General features: G+C 46.6%; 1 protein-coding gene across 1 annotated transcript; it reads left to right on the forward strand.

Annotated features, from left to right (window-relative positions):
* Nucleotides 1-814: 814 nt before the first annotated feature.
* Nucleotides 815-13,373, forward strand: LOC124013076 (tissue alpha-L-fucosidase-like). The gene is made up of 8 exons (XM_046327228.1): nucleotides 815-1,445; nucleotides 2,323-2,457; nucleotides 4,353-4,490; nucleotides 4,734-4,839; nucleotides 6,669-6,869; nucleotides 10,114-10,304; nucleotides 10,932-11,031; nucleotides 12,432-13,373. The coding sequence occupies exons 1-8, from the start codon at nucleotides 1,084-1,086 to the stop codon at nucleotides 12,561-12,563; spliced, it is 1,365 nt and encodes a 454-aa protein (XP_046183184.1). The 5' UTR covers nucleotides 815-1,083; the 3' UTR covers nucleotides 12,564-13,373.
* The last annotated feature ends 2,387 nt before the right edge of the window (nucleotides 13,374-15,760 follow it).

Here is a 15,760-nt window from a genome sequence, read left to right on the forward strand (position 1 = left end):
CAGGTGGTAGAAAGCTATTTTCGGTCACATTCCTAATGTGTGATTCAAAAAATTCAGTTCAGAATCTAAAATAACACCTAGTTTTTTTGTTTTTTAATCTTTATTATATGCCATTTAGCAGACGCTTTTATCCAAAGCGACTTACAGTCATGTGTGCATACATTCTACGTATGGGTGGTCCTGGGGATCGAACCCACTACCCTGGCGTTACAAGCGCCATGCTCTACCAACTGAGCTACAGAAGGACCAGGACGCCAGGAGGTCAGGTGTATACAGGATGCTTTGAACATTAAATGAACACACACAAAAAAAGCTACGACTTTGAACTTTGAGGTTTCGGGGGGGGGGGGGAGGGGGGGGGTGACATTGAAGCTATGATTTTTTTTTAAAACTTTTTTTTTAGGGGGTTTGACACTTCTTTCAGACGGTAATTAAATGAGATGGGGAGACGGGCCAATGAACAAAAAGACATAAGTAGTAATGTTGGAAGCAGTGATTGATACATGTTCTCAAGTGGAAAGTGCAGGGAGTGTTACTTAAACATGTTTGATTGGATGTTTCTTTAACTAGGCAAGTCGGTCCAGCTCTTTATAACGTTTTATAAACTCAGAGGAGCACAGTCCTGAGGGGAGGTTCTTTAAAACATGCATCCAATCCCCTGGCTCCCTCACATAATCCGACCAATCACATGCGTCAATGTGCCGCGGTTCACAGCGCGGTGACAAGACAGGGAAATGATGGAGATGTTAAATCGCTTTTCTTAAAGCTCCACCCGGAACAGCTTTCAACACAAGTCATATGACCACAGTCATGTGATAGTTTACAGACCAGTATGATCTACATTTACTGCACATAACGAAATGGTAGTTTCCTCATAATGTTTTACAGTAGATTATGCCTGTGAACCGATATAAAACGTTGCGGGTTAGTTTGATTCTTGATATCACCGCGTGTAGACGCAGCAGAAAGACCGCGCCGTCCCGTTTCGCCCGGAATAAACTCATAGAACAACTACTTACGTATGATTATTCTATTAACATTGCAACCTTCACATTGATAAAGCCTCCTTTTTTTTGAACAGTGATGTTTGCTGAAGCAAACTGGGTATGTCACGTGTTCGTCGCGTTGCTGATAGCAATACCAGCAAGCGGAACGCGATACCAAGCGAACTGGGAGAGTTTGGACGCAAGACCGCTTCCTACGTGGTACGATGAAGCCAAGTTCGGGATTTTCGTCCACTGGGGGGTGTTCTCAGTCCCCGGGTTCGAGAGCGAGTGGTTCTGGTGGCATTGGCAAGGCCAAAACCCACCTGATCCAAAGTGTGTTACATACATGCTGCATAACTACCCGCCCGGGTTCAGCTATCCAGATTTCGCGCCCCAGTTCCATGCCCAGTTCTTTGACCCGGATGACTGGGCTGACATATTCGAGGCTTCCGGTGCAAAGTAAGTCTTATTCAGTTTGTATACCTAATATCTTTGTTTTATACCAATAGGCAACAACAAGCTGTACTGATTTAAAAACGGAAGTAGGTATTGACCCAGGAACACTGCCAAGTTACATAAAGGTTCAATCTTTTTATAAATCTAATCATAATAATAATAATTAAAATGGGGAAAGTGCACTACCACAGTCTGACAGAGGCTGTAGTACAGTATTATGTAACGGATGTGAAACGGCTATCTCAGTTAGCGGTGGTGCACGCTAAATAGCGTTTTCAATCGGTGACGTCACTCGCTCTGAGACCTTGAAGTAGTGGTTCCCCCTTTGCTCTGCGAAGGGACGCAGCTTTTGTGGAGCGATGGGCAACGGAGGGTGACTGTTGTTGATGTGTGCAGAGGGTCCCTGGATGCCCGGGTATGGGCGAGGGGGGTGTTATACTGTTACATTTACAGCCTATAATTTGATCCGGGTCTTTTCCCAGTCTTTACCTGTCCCACGTATCTCCAGGTATGTGGTTCTGACAGTATTACATCCCTGGTCTTTCCCCAGTCTTTACCTGTCCCATGTATCTCCAGGTATGGGTTCTGACAGTATTACATCCTATAATTTAAAGGCTCCGGGTCTTTCCCCAGTCTTTACCTGTCCCACGTATCTCCAGGTACTGGTTCTGACATTTACATCCTATAATTTAAAGGCTCCGGGTCTTTCCCCAGTCTTTACCTGTCCCACGTATCTCCAGGTATGTGGTTCTGACAGTATTACATCCTATAATTTAAAGGTCCCACGTATCTCCAGGTATGTGGTTCTGACAGTATTACATCCTATAATTTAAAGGCTCCGGGTCTTTTCCCAGTCTTTACCTGTCCCATGTATCTCCAGGTATGTGGTTCTGACAGCGAAGCACCATGAAGGATTCACTACCTGGCCCTCTTCCTACTCGTGGAACTGGAACTCTGTGGACACTGGACCACACAGAGACCTGGTGGGAGACCTGGCAGAGGCCGTACGCAACAGGTAGGATAAACAAGGCACCTGATTGACAAACCGACAGAGAGAGAAGGATTGAAGTTATCAATAGATGCTGATCTGAGGACAGTTTTTTGTTTTGTTGTTTTTGTGCATGTTTTCAACTCATTTTAATTGGATACTGGTGGTTGGGGGGTGTAACCCCTGCTCAGACTTTGCATGCATCAACCAATGGTTGCATGCCACGTCATCGACCGTGCCGTTGGGCACCAGATTGCTGTAACAAAGTGATGTGCTTAGCTAATACGTAAAATACCTATCCAGGCGTTGAATGATCTGACGTGCTGTAATCTTAGCTAAGGCACCTAGAGAAGGGTTGAAACTGTCTATAGACACCGGTCTGTGTTCGGTTTTGCGTGGTACTGTCCTAGTTGTTGTATGGGGAGAGTCAGCTGTAATGTGCTGAAACAAATTCTACTGGATGCAGGGATTGAATTGGATGACATCTCTATTTGTCATAGGTGTATTTTATATAGGTATTTATAATAAGTCCAGGCTTGTAGCTGACAGCAGAGGTAGTTCTCTGTTGTCTCTTGATAGTTCCCTATCTGTCCCAGTATCAGCTGTTGTCTCTTGACAGTTCCCTATCTGTCCCAGTATCAGCTGCTGTCTCTTGGCAGTTCCCTATCTGTCCCAGTATCAGCTGCTGTCTCTTGACAGTTCCCTATCTGTCCCAGTATCAGCTGTTGTCTCTTGACAGTTCCCTATCTGTCCCAGTATCAGCTGCTGTCTCTTGGCAGTTCCCTATCCCTATCTGTCCCAGTATCAGCTGTTGTCTCTTGACAGTTCCCTATCCCTATCTGTCCCAGTATCAGCTGTTGTCTCTTGACAGTTCCCTATCTGTCCCAGTATCAGCTGCTGTCTCTTGGCAGTTCCCTATCTGTCCCAGTATCAGCTGCTGTCTCTTGACAGTTCCCTATCTGTCCCAGTATCAGCTGTTGTCTCTTGACAGTTCCCTATCTGTCCCAGTATCAGCTGTTGTCTCTTGGCAGTTCTATCCCTATCTGTCCCAGTATCAGCTGCTGTCTCTTGGCAGTTCCCTATCTGTCCCAGTATCAGCTGCTGTCTCTTGGCAGTTCCCTATCTGTCCCAGTATCAGCTGTTGTCTCTTGGCAGTTCCCTATCTGTCCCAGTATCAGCTGTTGTCTCTTGGCAGTTCCCTATCTGTCCCAGTATCAGCTGTTGTCTCTTGGCAGTTCCCTATCTGTCCCAGTATCAGCTGTTGTCTCTTGGCAGTTCCCTATCTGTCCCAGTATCAGCTGCTGTCTGTCTCTTGTCAGCTGCTGTCTCTTGACAGTTCTCCCTATCTGTCCCAGTATCAGCTGCTGTCTCTTGTTGTAGTTCAGTTCTATCTGTCAGCTGCTGTCTCTTGACAGTTCCCTATCTGTCCCAGTATCAGCTGCTGTCTCTTGACAGTTCCCTATCTGTCCCAGTATCAGCTGCTGTCTCTTGACAGTTCTCTATCTGTCCCAGTATCAGCTGCTGTCTCTTGACAGTTCTCCCTATCTGTCCCAGTATCAGCTGCTGTCTCAGCTGCTGTCTCTTGACAGTTCCCTATCTGTCCCAGTATCAGCTGCTGTCTCTTGACAGTTCCCGATCTGTCCCAGTATCAGCTGCTGTCTCTTGACAGTTCCCGATCTGTCCCAGTATCAGCTGCTGTCTCTTGACAGTTCCCTATCTGTCCCAGTATCAGCTGCTGTCTCTTGACAGTTCCCTATCTGTCCCAGTATCAGCTGCTGTCTCTTGACAGTTCCCTATCTGTCCCAGTATCAGCTGCTGTCTCTTGACAGTTCCCTATCTGTCCCAGTATCAGCTGCTGTCTCTTGACAGTTCTCTATCTGTCCCAGTATCAGCTGTTGGTTTTTGTGTTTGTCTGTTCACAGGTCGCTGCACTATGGACTCTATAACTCCCTGTATGAATGGTTCAACCCCCTCTACCTGGCAGACAAGAAAAACAACTTCACAACACAGGACTTTGTCTTAAAAAAACTGCTGCCTGAGCTTTATGACATGGTCCTAAGGTAATTTAGGCCAGAATAGGTCTACTGTGGATACTAAAAAAACATGTTTATTAAAAACATTATCATGGCTGAGATGGAGGGCACAGTACACTATGTTGTAAGTCTATCTCTGACATATATATGTAAAACAGGGCTGAAGGTCTTATAGCTGTGCTTAGATGACCATATATGACACAAACATAGCTTTTGTTCAGATACCCCTTCACCCATCCCCCCCCCCCCCCGGTCTCTCCTGTGGTCCAGCTACAAGCCAGAGCTGATCTGGTCCGATGGGGACTGGGAAGCTCCTGACACCTACTGGAACTCAACAGAATTCCTGGCCTGGCTCTACAACGACAGTCCTGTCAAGGTGAGCGAGGCTGAGGGAAGATGCAAAATGGATGGTGTCCCAAATGCTACCCTATTCACTTTGAAGTGTCACTTTTGACCAGGTCCAATAGGGATATGACAAATGATTGACATTTGTTTTAACCAGTTTTTGTCTAGGTACTAGCTGATGTCATGACACGAAGTTAGAACTGTGTGTGTCACCTGACCTATATGTTAGTTAGGGGTGGAGATAGAACTGTGTCACCTGACCTATATGTTAGTTAGGGGGTGGAGATAGAACTGTGTCACCTGACCTATATGTCAGTTAGGGGGTGGAGATAGAACTGTGTCACCTGACCTATATGTCAGTTAGGGGGTGGAGATAGAACTGTGTCACCTGACCTATATGGAACTCAACAGAATTCCTGGCCTGGGACAGTGGAGATACCCAACTGTGCAGACCTGACCTATGCATGGAACTCAACAGTGCACTATTATAGGGCTCTGGTCTAAAGTAGTGCACTATGTAAGTCTCCGTCTTAAATGACTTAAATGTAAATGTAGGGAACAGGGTTCCATAGGGCTCTGGTCTAAAGTAGTGCACTATATAGGGAATAGGGCTCTGGTCTAAAGTAGACTATATAGGGAATAGGGCTCTGGTCTAAAGTAGTGCCACTATATAGGGAATAGGGCTCTGGCAAGTGCACTATATAGGGAATAGGGCTCTGGTCTAAAGTAGTGCACTATTAGGGAATAGGGCTCTGGTCTAAAGTAGTACCACTATATAGGGAATAGGGCTCTTCTAAAGTAGTGCACTATATAGGGGGCTCTGGTCTAAAGTAGTGCACTATATAGGGAACAGGGTTCCATAGGGCTCTGGTCTAAAGTAGTGCACTATATAGGGAAGTCTAAAGTAGTGCACTATATAGGGAATAGGGTTCCATAGGGCTCTGGTCAAAAGTAGTGCACTATTTAGGGAATAGGGTTCCATAGGGCTCTGGTCTAAAGTAGTGCACTATATAGGGAACAGGGTTCCATAGGGCTCTGGTCTAAAGTAGTGCACTATATAGGGAATAGGGTTCTATAGGGCTCTGGTCTAAAGTAGTGCACTATATAGGGAACAGGGCTCTTGTCTAAAGTAGTGCACTATATAGGGAATAGGGTGCTGGTCTAAAGTAGTGCACTATATAGGGAATAGGGTTCTGGTCTAAAGTAGTGCACTATATAGGGAATAGGGCTCTGGTCTAAAGTAGTACCACTATATAGGGAATAGGGTTCTGGTCTAAAGTAGTGCACTATATAGGGAATAGGGTTCTGGTCTAAAGTAGTAGCACTATATAGGGAATAGGGTTCTGGTCTAAAGTAGTGCACTATATAGGGAATAGGGTTCTGTTTGGAACGTTGAAGACCTATTAACTTCTAGGGTTTGTTTTACCAAGTCTGGTCCTGCAGACCGACAGTAGTGGTGGCAGGTTTTCATTCCAACCCAGCACATACTTCATTCAGCTCATCACGGCCTTGATGATTAGTTGAATCAGGTATTTTAGCGCTAAAACAAAGTCATGTACACCCTGTAATTTGCAGAGGTTACTGATATCCTGGACTGGGGACTGGGGACTGGGGACTGGGGACTGGGGACAAGGGACTGGGGACAAGGGACAGGGGACAAGGGACTGGGGACCAACAGATATATGTTCAGTGTCAGTCTATGGATGAATTTAAATGAATAACCACTGTGAAATATGTGTCTTATAGACCCCAGTCCCTTCATACAGGCTCCTCTGATAAACATATCGGTAAACTTTCTGTCTCTTCACTCGTTTGTCTCTGATTGGCTGTCATTTGTATCCCCCCCCCCCTCCCCTCCAGGATGTGATTGTGACCAATGACAGGTGGGGGGCGGGGTGTTACTGTAAACACGGTGGCTACTATAACTGTGCAGACAAATACACCCCTGGGGAGCTGCCCAAACACAAGTGGGAGAAGTGTCAGTCTGTAGACACACAGTCCTGGGGTTACCGCAGGACCATGAGGCTCTCTGAACTGATGGACCTGCCCAGTATCATACAGGTGAGAGAGAACCCACTGATTCACCCCTGTACACTAGTCAGGTAACCTGCCCAGTATCGTACAGGTGAGAGAGAACCCACATACACATTGGTCACCTGGTGGGAACTAGTATAGACGGTACACCTGGTGGGAACTAGTATAGACGGTACACCTGGTGGGAAGTAGTATAGACGGTACACCTGGTGGGAAGTAGTATAGACGGTACACCTGGTGGGAAGTAGTATAGACGGTACACCTGGTGGGAAGTAGTATAGACGGTACACCTGGTGGGAAGTAGTGGGAAGTAGACGGTACACCTGGTGGGAAGTAGTAGTACAGACGGTACACCTGGTGGGAAGTAGTATAGACGGTACACCTGGTGGGAAGTAGTATAGACACCTGGTGGGAAGTAGTATAGACGGTACACCTGGTGGGAAGTAGTATAGACGGTACACCTGGTGGTGACGGTACACCTGGTGGGAAGTAGTATAGACGGTACACCTGGTGGGGGAAGTACACCTGGTGGGAAGTATACGGTACACCTGGTGGGAAGTAGTATAGACGGTACACCTGGTGGGAAGTAGTATAGACGGTACACCTGGTGGGAAGTAGTATAGACGGTACACCTGGTGGGAAGTAGTATAGACGGTACACCTGGTGGGAAGTAGTATAGACGGTACACCTGGTACACCTGGTGGGAAGTAGTATAGTACACCTGGTGGGAAGGTAGACGGTACACCTGGTGGGAAGTAGTATAGACGGTACACCTGGTGGGAAGTAGTATAGACGGTACACCTGGTGGGAAGTAGAAGTACCTGGTGGGAAGTAGTATAGACGGTACACCTGGTGGGAAGGTGGGACACCTGGTAGTATAGACGGTACACCTGGTGGGAAGTAGTATAGACGGTACACCTGGTGGGAAGTAGTATAGACGGTACACCTGGTGGGAAGTAGTATAGACGGTACACCTGGTGGGAAGTAGTATAGACGGTACACCTGGTGGGAAGTAGTATAGACGGTACACCTGGTGGGAAGTAGTATAGACGGTACACCTGGTGGGAAGTAGTATAGGCGGTACACCTGGTGGGAAGTAGTATAGGCGGGGCACCTGGTGGTAACTAGTATAGGCGGGGCACCTGGTGGTAATTCGTCGGGTCATGGACTCCACAATGTGTCACAAGTGTTCCATGTTGACTCCAAAATGTCCCACAGTCTTAATTAAAATAAATCCTGTTGGTACTAGAGGGCAATATTTTCATTTTTGGAAAAAAAAAACGTTCTCGTTTTAAATGGGATATTTTGTCAGGACAAGATGCTAGAATATGCATATATGATAGCTTTGTATAGAAAACTCTAACGTTTCCAAAACTGTAAAAATATTGTCTGTGAGTATAACAGAACTGATGTTGCAGGCGAAAGCCTGAGAAAAATCCAATCCGGAAGTGCCCCATGTTTTGAAAGCGCTGCGTTCCAATGCGTCCCTATTGAGCAGTGAATGTGCCATCAACGAGCTTACGCTTCCTACGTATTCCCCAAGGTGTCTACAGCATTGTGACGTAGTTTTACGCATTTATGTTGAAGAATAGCCGTAGGCGGCCACATTGCGTAAGTGGTCACATGGTGGCTCCGAGAGAGAGTCTCACGTAAATACAGAGGTAGCCATTACTCCAATCGGTCCTACTGAAGAACTAATAGTCCCGAAGGATATATTATCGAATAGATATTAGAAAAACACCTTGAGGATTGATTATAAACAACGTTTGCCATGTTTCTGTCGATTTATTATGGAGCTAATTTGGAATATTTTTCCAAAATAATATCTATCCAGTAGGTGTCTCATGAGTGAAAACATCCAAAGTTCATCAAAGATAAATGATTTAATTTGATTGCTTTTCTGATTTCCGTGACAAGATTGCCTGCTGCTAGCAAGGCATAATACTATGCTAGGCTATCGATAAACTTACACAAATGCTTGTCTAGCTTTGGCTGTAAAGCATATTTTGAAAATCTGAGATGACAGGGCGGTTAACAAAAGGCTAAACTGTGTCTCAATATATTTCATTTGTGATTTTCATGAATAGGAACATTTTCTAGGGTTATTTATGTCCGTTGCGTTATGCTAATTCGTTTCAGGCAATGATTACGCTCCCGCTTGCGGGTTTGGGAGTCACAAAGTTGGCTGGTTGTCCTTTGGTTGGTGGACCATTCTTGATACCCACGGAAAACGGTGGAGTGTGAAAAACCCAGCAGCGTTGCAGTTCTTGACACAAACGGGTGCACCTGGTCCCTACTACTCTGTTCAAAAGGCACTTAAATATTTAGTCTTGCCCATGCGCCCTCTGAATGGCACACTGTCTCAATGCTTAAAACTCCTTCTTTAACCCGTCTCCTCCCCCTCATCTACATGTCTCCTCCCCCACATCTACATGTCTCCTCCCCCACATCTACATGTCTCCTCCCCCACATCTACATGTCTCCTCCCCCACATCTACATGTCTCCTCCCCCACATCTACATGTCTCCTCCCCCACATCTACATGTCTCCTCCCCCACATCTACATGTCTCCTCCCCCACATCTACATGTCTCCTCCCCCACATCTACATGTCTCCTCCCCCACATCTACATGTCTCCTCCTCCCCCACATCTACATGTCTCCTCCCCCACATCTACATGTCTCCTCCCCCACATCTACATGTCTCCTCCCCCCATCACATCTACATGTCTCCTCCCCCACATCTACATGTCTCCTCCCCCACATCTACATGTCTCCTCCCCCACATCTACATGTCTCCTCCCCCACATCTACATGTCTCCTCCCCCACATCTACATCTCCTCCCCCACATCTACTCTCCCCCCACATCTACATGTCTCCTCCCCCCCACATCTACATGTCTCCTCCCCCACATCTACATGTCTCCTCCCCCACATCTACATGTCTCCTCCCCCACATCTACATGTCTCCTCCCCCACATCTACATGTCTCCTCCCCCACATCTACATGTCTCCTCCCCCACATATACACTGATTGAAGTGGATTTAACAGGTGACATCAATAAGGGATCATAGATTTCACCTGGATTCACCTGGTCAGTCTGTCATGGAAAGAGCAGGTGTTCATAATGTTTTGTCTGTTCTGTATGGTTGCGGTGATTTAGATTAGAAATGAGAGGCCTAATGTCAGTGGAACGTACATCTTCATACATATGCCTTGCAGTCTGTCTGGGCCGACTGCATGTTCTGACCCTCCTTGTTCTCCTCTCCAGGACCTTGTCCAAACAGTGGCCATGGGGGGTAACTACCTGCTGAATGTGGGTCCTACCCCCGACGGCATGATCCCCCCAGTGTTTGAGGAGAGGCTGAGGGGCATCGGGGCCTGGCTGGAGGTCAACGGAGAGGCCATCTACTCCTCCAAACCCTGGAGGCTCCAGACTGAGAATGCCACCGTACCTGTCTGGTAGGAGAGAGGGAGGGAGGGAGGTGATGGGGGTTCTGGTTTGTTAAGGAAAGGAGGGGACACAAGTGGATGCAGGGTTTTGTTTCAGCCTGGCATTAACACATCTGATTCACTGATTCTCTCTCTCTCGCTCCCTTCATCCTTTTCTCTCTCCCGCTCTCTCTCTCTCTCTCTCTCTCGTTCCTCTCTCTCGTTCCTCTCTCTCTCGTTCCTCTCTCTCTCGTTCCCCTCTCTCTCTCCCCTCTCTCTCTCGTTCCCCCCTCTCTCTCTCTCGTTCCTCTCTCTCTCTCGTTCCCCTCTCTCGTTCCCCTCTCTCTCTACTCTCTCGTTCCCCTCTCTCTCTACTCTCTCGTTCCCCTCTCTCTCTACTCTCTCGTTCCCCTCTCTCTACTCTCTCGTTCCCCTCTCTCTCCTCTCTCGTTCCCCTCTCTCTCTTCTCTCTCGTTCCCCTCTCTCTCTTCTCTCTCATTCCCCTCTCTCTCTTCTCTCTCATTCCCCTCTCTCTCTTCTCTCTCGTTCCCCTCTCTCTCTTCTCTCTCGTTCCCCCCTCTCTCTCTCTCGTTCCCCCTCTCTCTCTCCCCTCTCTCTCGTTCTCTCTCTCTCGTTCCCCCCTCTCTCTTGTTGTAGGTACACCTCCAAATACTCCAGTGTGTTTGCTGTCTTCATGACGAAACCCACTATGTTCACATTCCACCTGTCTGAACCTATCACAGTAGAGAGCACCACGGTGAGTGGAGTTGAACCTATCACAGTAGAGAGCACCACGGTGAGTGGAGTTGAACCTATCACAGTAGAGCACCACGGTGAGTGGAGTTGAACCTATCGCAGTAGAGGGCACCACGGTGAGTGGAGTTGAACCTATCGCAGTAGATGGCACCACGGTGAGTGGAGTTGAACCTATCACAGTAGAGAGCACCATGGTGTGAATGTTATGTCAGCTGTTATAATTCCAGTCATGTATGGAGTGTAGATCCACAAAGCGTTTGCGTAGGAGTGTTGATCTAGGATCTGTCCATATAATCTTATACGTTATGATGTAAAAGGCTACACTGATCCTAGATCAGCACTCCCACTGAGATATTTCAGACCTATGGCCACAGACATTATGAAGAATAATTTCAATTTTAGTCTTTGCCTAGCCACTGACTTTCTCTGCTCTTATCTCTCCCCTCCTCTCCCTCTCTCCTCTCCCATGCTCTCCTTCTCTCCCCTGCTCTCCCCCCTGCTCTCCTTCTCTCCCCTGCTCTCCCCCCTGCTCTCCTTCTCTCCCCTGCTCTCCCACCTGCTCTCCTTCTCTCCCCTGCTCTCCCACCTGCTCTCCTTCTCTCCCCTGCTCTCCTTCTCTCCCCTGCTCTCCCTCTCTCCTCTCCCCTGCTCTCCCTCTCTCCTCTCCCATGCTCTCCCTCTCTCCCCTGCTCTCCCCCTGCTCTCCTTCTCTCTCCTCCCCTGCTCTCCCCCTGCTCTCCTTCTCTCCCCTGCTCTCCCACCTGCTCTCCTTCTCTCCCCTGCTCTCCTTCTCTCCCCTGCTCTCCCCTGCCTCTCCTCTCCCTCTCCCCTGCTCTCCTGCTCTCCTTCTCTCCTCTCTCTCCCTCTCCTTCTCTCCCCTGCTCTCTCTCTCCTCTCCCCTGCTCTCCCTCTCTCCTCTCCCCTGCTCTCCCTCTCTCCTCTCCCATGCTCTCCTTCTCTCCCCTGCTCTCCCCCCTGCTCTCTCCCTCTCCTTCTCTCCCCCTGCTCTCCCCCTGCTCTCCTTCTCTCCCCTGCTCTCCCCCCTGCTCTCCTTCTCTCCCCTGCTCTCTCCCCTGCTCTCCCCCTCCTCTCTCCTCCCTCTCTCCCCTGCTCCTCCCCCTGCTCTCCTTCTCTCCCCTGCTCTCCCTGTCTTGCTCTCCCTCTCTCCTCTCCCCCTGCTCTCCCTGTCTTCTCTCCTCTCCTTCTCCCCCTCTCTCCTCTCCCCTGCTCTCCCTGTCTTCTCTCCCTCTCTCCCTCTCTCGTCTTCTCTCCCTCTCTCCTCTCCCTCTCTCCCTCTCCTCTCCCATGCTCTCCTTCTCTCCCCTGCTCTCCCTCTCTCCTCTCCCCTGCTCTCCCTCTCTCCTCCCCCCTGCTCTCCCTCTCTGTTCTCCCCTCTCCCAGGTGACATTATTGGGGAACCTAGAGCCTCTGAGATGGGCTCCTCTTCACCCCCGGGGACTGATCATCCTCCTTCCTGAGTTACCCCCAACCCCGGCCCAGGCCTGGATCCTCAAACTGGATGGGGTCAAGTGATCTGGGGTGATAACCAGCCTCCTGAATAGGCCTTTAGCTACTGGTGAGAAGTGAAGGTACTCCAGGAGACTAGTTGGAATGAAATTAATACATTTGCATTTTAAAATGTTTTCGAAGATTTTTAGAATGACCCCAGAATGAGTGTGAGGTGATATTAGTTGGGCTAACTTTGTGTAATTGGTGCCATGTTGACACCAGATTTCAATGATGCATTTGGGGTGGCAGGGTAGCCTTGTGGTTGGAGCGTTGGACTTGTAACCGAAAGGTTGCTAGATTGAATCCCCCGTGCTGACAAGGTAAAAATGTGTCGTTCTGCCCCCTGAACAAGGCAGTTAATCCACTGTTCCCCGATAGGCCGTCATTGTGAAGAAGAATGTGTTCTCAACCGACTTGCCTCGTTAAATAAAGGTTAAATAAAAGAGTCTGAGCAAAACCATTGTAAAGAATTCAGAACTTCTGGGAGAAGCTTTATGGAACAAACAAGTTGAATCGGCTGAGCTTAGCTTTGGAGAAAAGGAGAAAAGGAGAAAAGCTTCCTGTAATTTTTGTATTTTGTTTCTACGTTTTTTGTGTTTGAGTTAGACTCTGGTGTTTATTATATTATCTCTATCTACCATTATTATCTCTCTTTATTCATTTGGACGGAATCATTTCAGAAAGTTTTCAGACCCCTTCCCTTTTTCCACAATTGATTTAAATACATTTTTTTCGTCATCAAAACACACTCTATAATGACGAAGCAAAAAAAAGGTTAGACATTTTCGCAAATGTATTGAAATGGAAAACAGAAATAAAAACAGAAATACCTTATAATTATTCAGACCCTTTGTTATGAGACTTGACATTGAGCTCAGGTGCATCCTGTTTCCATTGATCATCCTTGAGATGTTTCTACAACTTGATTGGAGTTCACCTGTGGTAAATTAAACTGATTGGACATGATTTGGAAAGGCACACACCTGTCTATATAAGGTCCCACAGTTGACAGTACATGTCAGAGCAAAAACCAAGTCATGAGGTTGAAGGATGGTCCATCGATCTCTGAGAAAGGTTTGTTTATTGAGGTGCTGATCCGGGGAAGGGTTACATAACATTCTGCTGCATTGAAGGTCCCCAAGAACGCAGTGGCCTCCATCATTCTTAAATCGAAGAAGTTTGGAATGACCAAGACACTTCCTAGAGCTGGGCGCCCGGCCAAACTGAGCAATCGGGGGAGAAGGGCCTTGGTCAGGGAGGTGACCAAGAACCTGATGGTCACTCTGAAAGAGGTCTCGAGTTCCTCTGTGGAGATGGGAGAACATTCCAGAAGGACAACCATCTCTGCAACACTCCACCAATCAGGCCTTTATGGTTGAGTAGCCAGACTGAAGCTACTCCTCAGTTAAAGAAACATCACAGCCCACTTTGCCAAAAGACACCTAAAGACAATCAAGATTCTCTGGTCTGATGAAACCAAGATTGAACTCTTTGGCCTGAATGCCAAGTGTCATGTCTGGAGGAAACCTGGCACCATCCCTACGGTGAAGCATGGTGGTGGTGGCACCATCCCTACGGTGAAGCATGGTGATGGCAGAAAGTGCTGTGGGGATGTTTTTCAGCAGCAGGGCCTGGGAGACTAGTCACGATCGAGGCAAAGATGAACGGCGCAAAGTACAGGGATCCTTGATGAAAACCTGCTCCAGAACGCTCAGGACCTCAGACTGGGGTGAAGGTTCACCTTCCAAAAGGACAACAACCCTAAGCACACAGCCAAGACAATGCAGGAGTTGCTTCGGGATAAGTCTCAGTGTCCTTGAGTAGCCCGGACTTGAACCCAATCGAAAATCTCTGGAGAGACCTGAAAATAGCTGTGCAGCGACGCTCTCCATTCAACCTGACAGAGCTTGAGAAGATCTGCAGAGAAGAATAGGAGAAACTCCCCAAATATAGATGTGCCAAGCTTGTTGCGTCATACCTAAAGTACTGAGTAAAGGGTCTGAATACTTATGTAATAATAATAATAATAATAATAATAATAATAATAAGCCATTTAGCAGACGCTTGTATCCAAAGCGACTTACAGTCATGTGTGCATACGTATATGTGATATCAGTTTTAAACATTTTATGCATTTGTAAAAATGTCTAAACCCTGTTTTTTGCTTTGTCATTATTGGTTGTGTGTAGATTGAGGGGGTGGAAAAGAACAATTTAATCGTTTTTAGAAGGAAACCAATTTATGAATCATTTTTAGGCGTAACAAAATGTACTTTCCGAAAGTTCCTGTGGAGATTTGTGTCGAGCTTCTGTTTAATGATGATGATGATGATGACGGAGGTGGGAAATGAACAAAAGCCACTTTCAAACAATATATATATTTTAATTATTTTGTATTTTTGTATGTTTTTATTTTATTTTTATGACTGAATAAAGAAATAGTTGATTAACTGAAGTGCTTTCTTAACAGGAGACAAAAAGTAATGTTTGTTTAAATGAATGAAATCAAAAAACAAAAAGAACCTTTTTTTACAATTATTAAACAAACAAACATGTTTAGTCTGAGGAGTCAGCATCATTTGTTGTGAACCCGATTAGTAAACTCCCCAGGGGAGCGATTAGTAAACTGTTCTAAAATGTTCTGATGGGGACACCTGCTAGATACTGGATGTGTTTACAGTGCCTTGAAAAAGTATTCATCCCCCTTGGCGTTTTTACTATTTTGTTGCATTACAACCTAATTTAAATACATTTAAATGGATTTTTATTTCGATTTCCTGTAATGGACAAACACAAAATAGTCCAAATTGGTGAATGGAAATGTAAAAAAATTACTTGTTTAAAAAACTGTATATGAAATAAAGTGGAAATTGATGCGTGCATATTCACCCCCTTTGCTATGAAATCAAATCAAAGTTAATTTGTCACGTGCTCCGAATACAACAGGTGTAGTAGACCTTACAGTGAAATGCTGAATACAACAGGTGTAGTAGACCTTACAGTGAAATGCTGAATACAACAGGTGTAGTAGACCTTACAGTGAAATGCTGAATACAACAGGTGTAGTAGACCTTACAGTGAAATGCTGAATTCAACAGGTGTAGTAGACCTTACAGTGAAATGCTGAATTCAACAGGTGTAGTAGACCTTACAGTGAAATGCTGAATACAACAGGTGTAGTAGACCTTACAGTGAAATGCTGAATACAACAGGTGTAGTAGA

This window comes from Oncorhynchus gorbuscha, linkage group LG24, assembly GCF_021184085.1.
Source record: "Oncorhynchus gorbuscha isolate QuinsamMale2020 ecotype Even-year linkage group LG24, OgorEven_v1.0, whole genome shotgun sequence".
Lineage (NCBI taxonomy): Eukaryota > Metazoa > Chordata > Actinopteri > Salmoniformes > Salmonidae > Oncorhynchus > Oncorhynchus gorbuscha.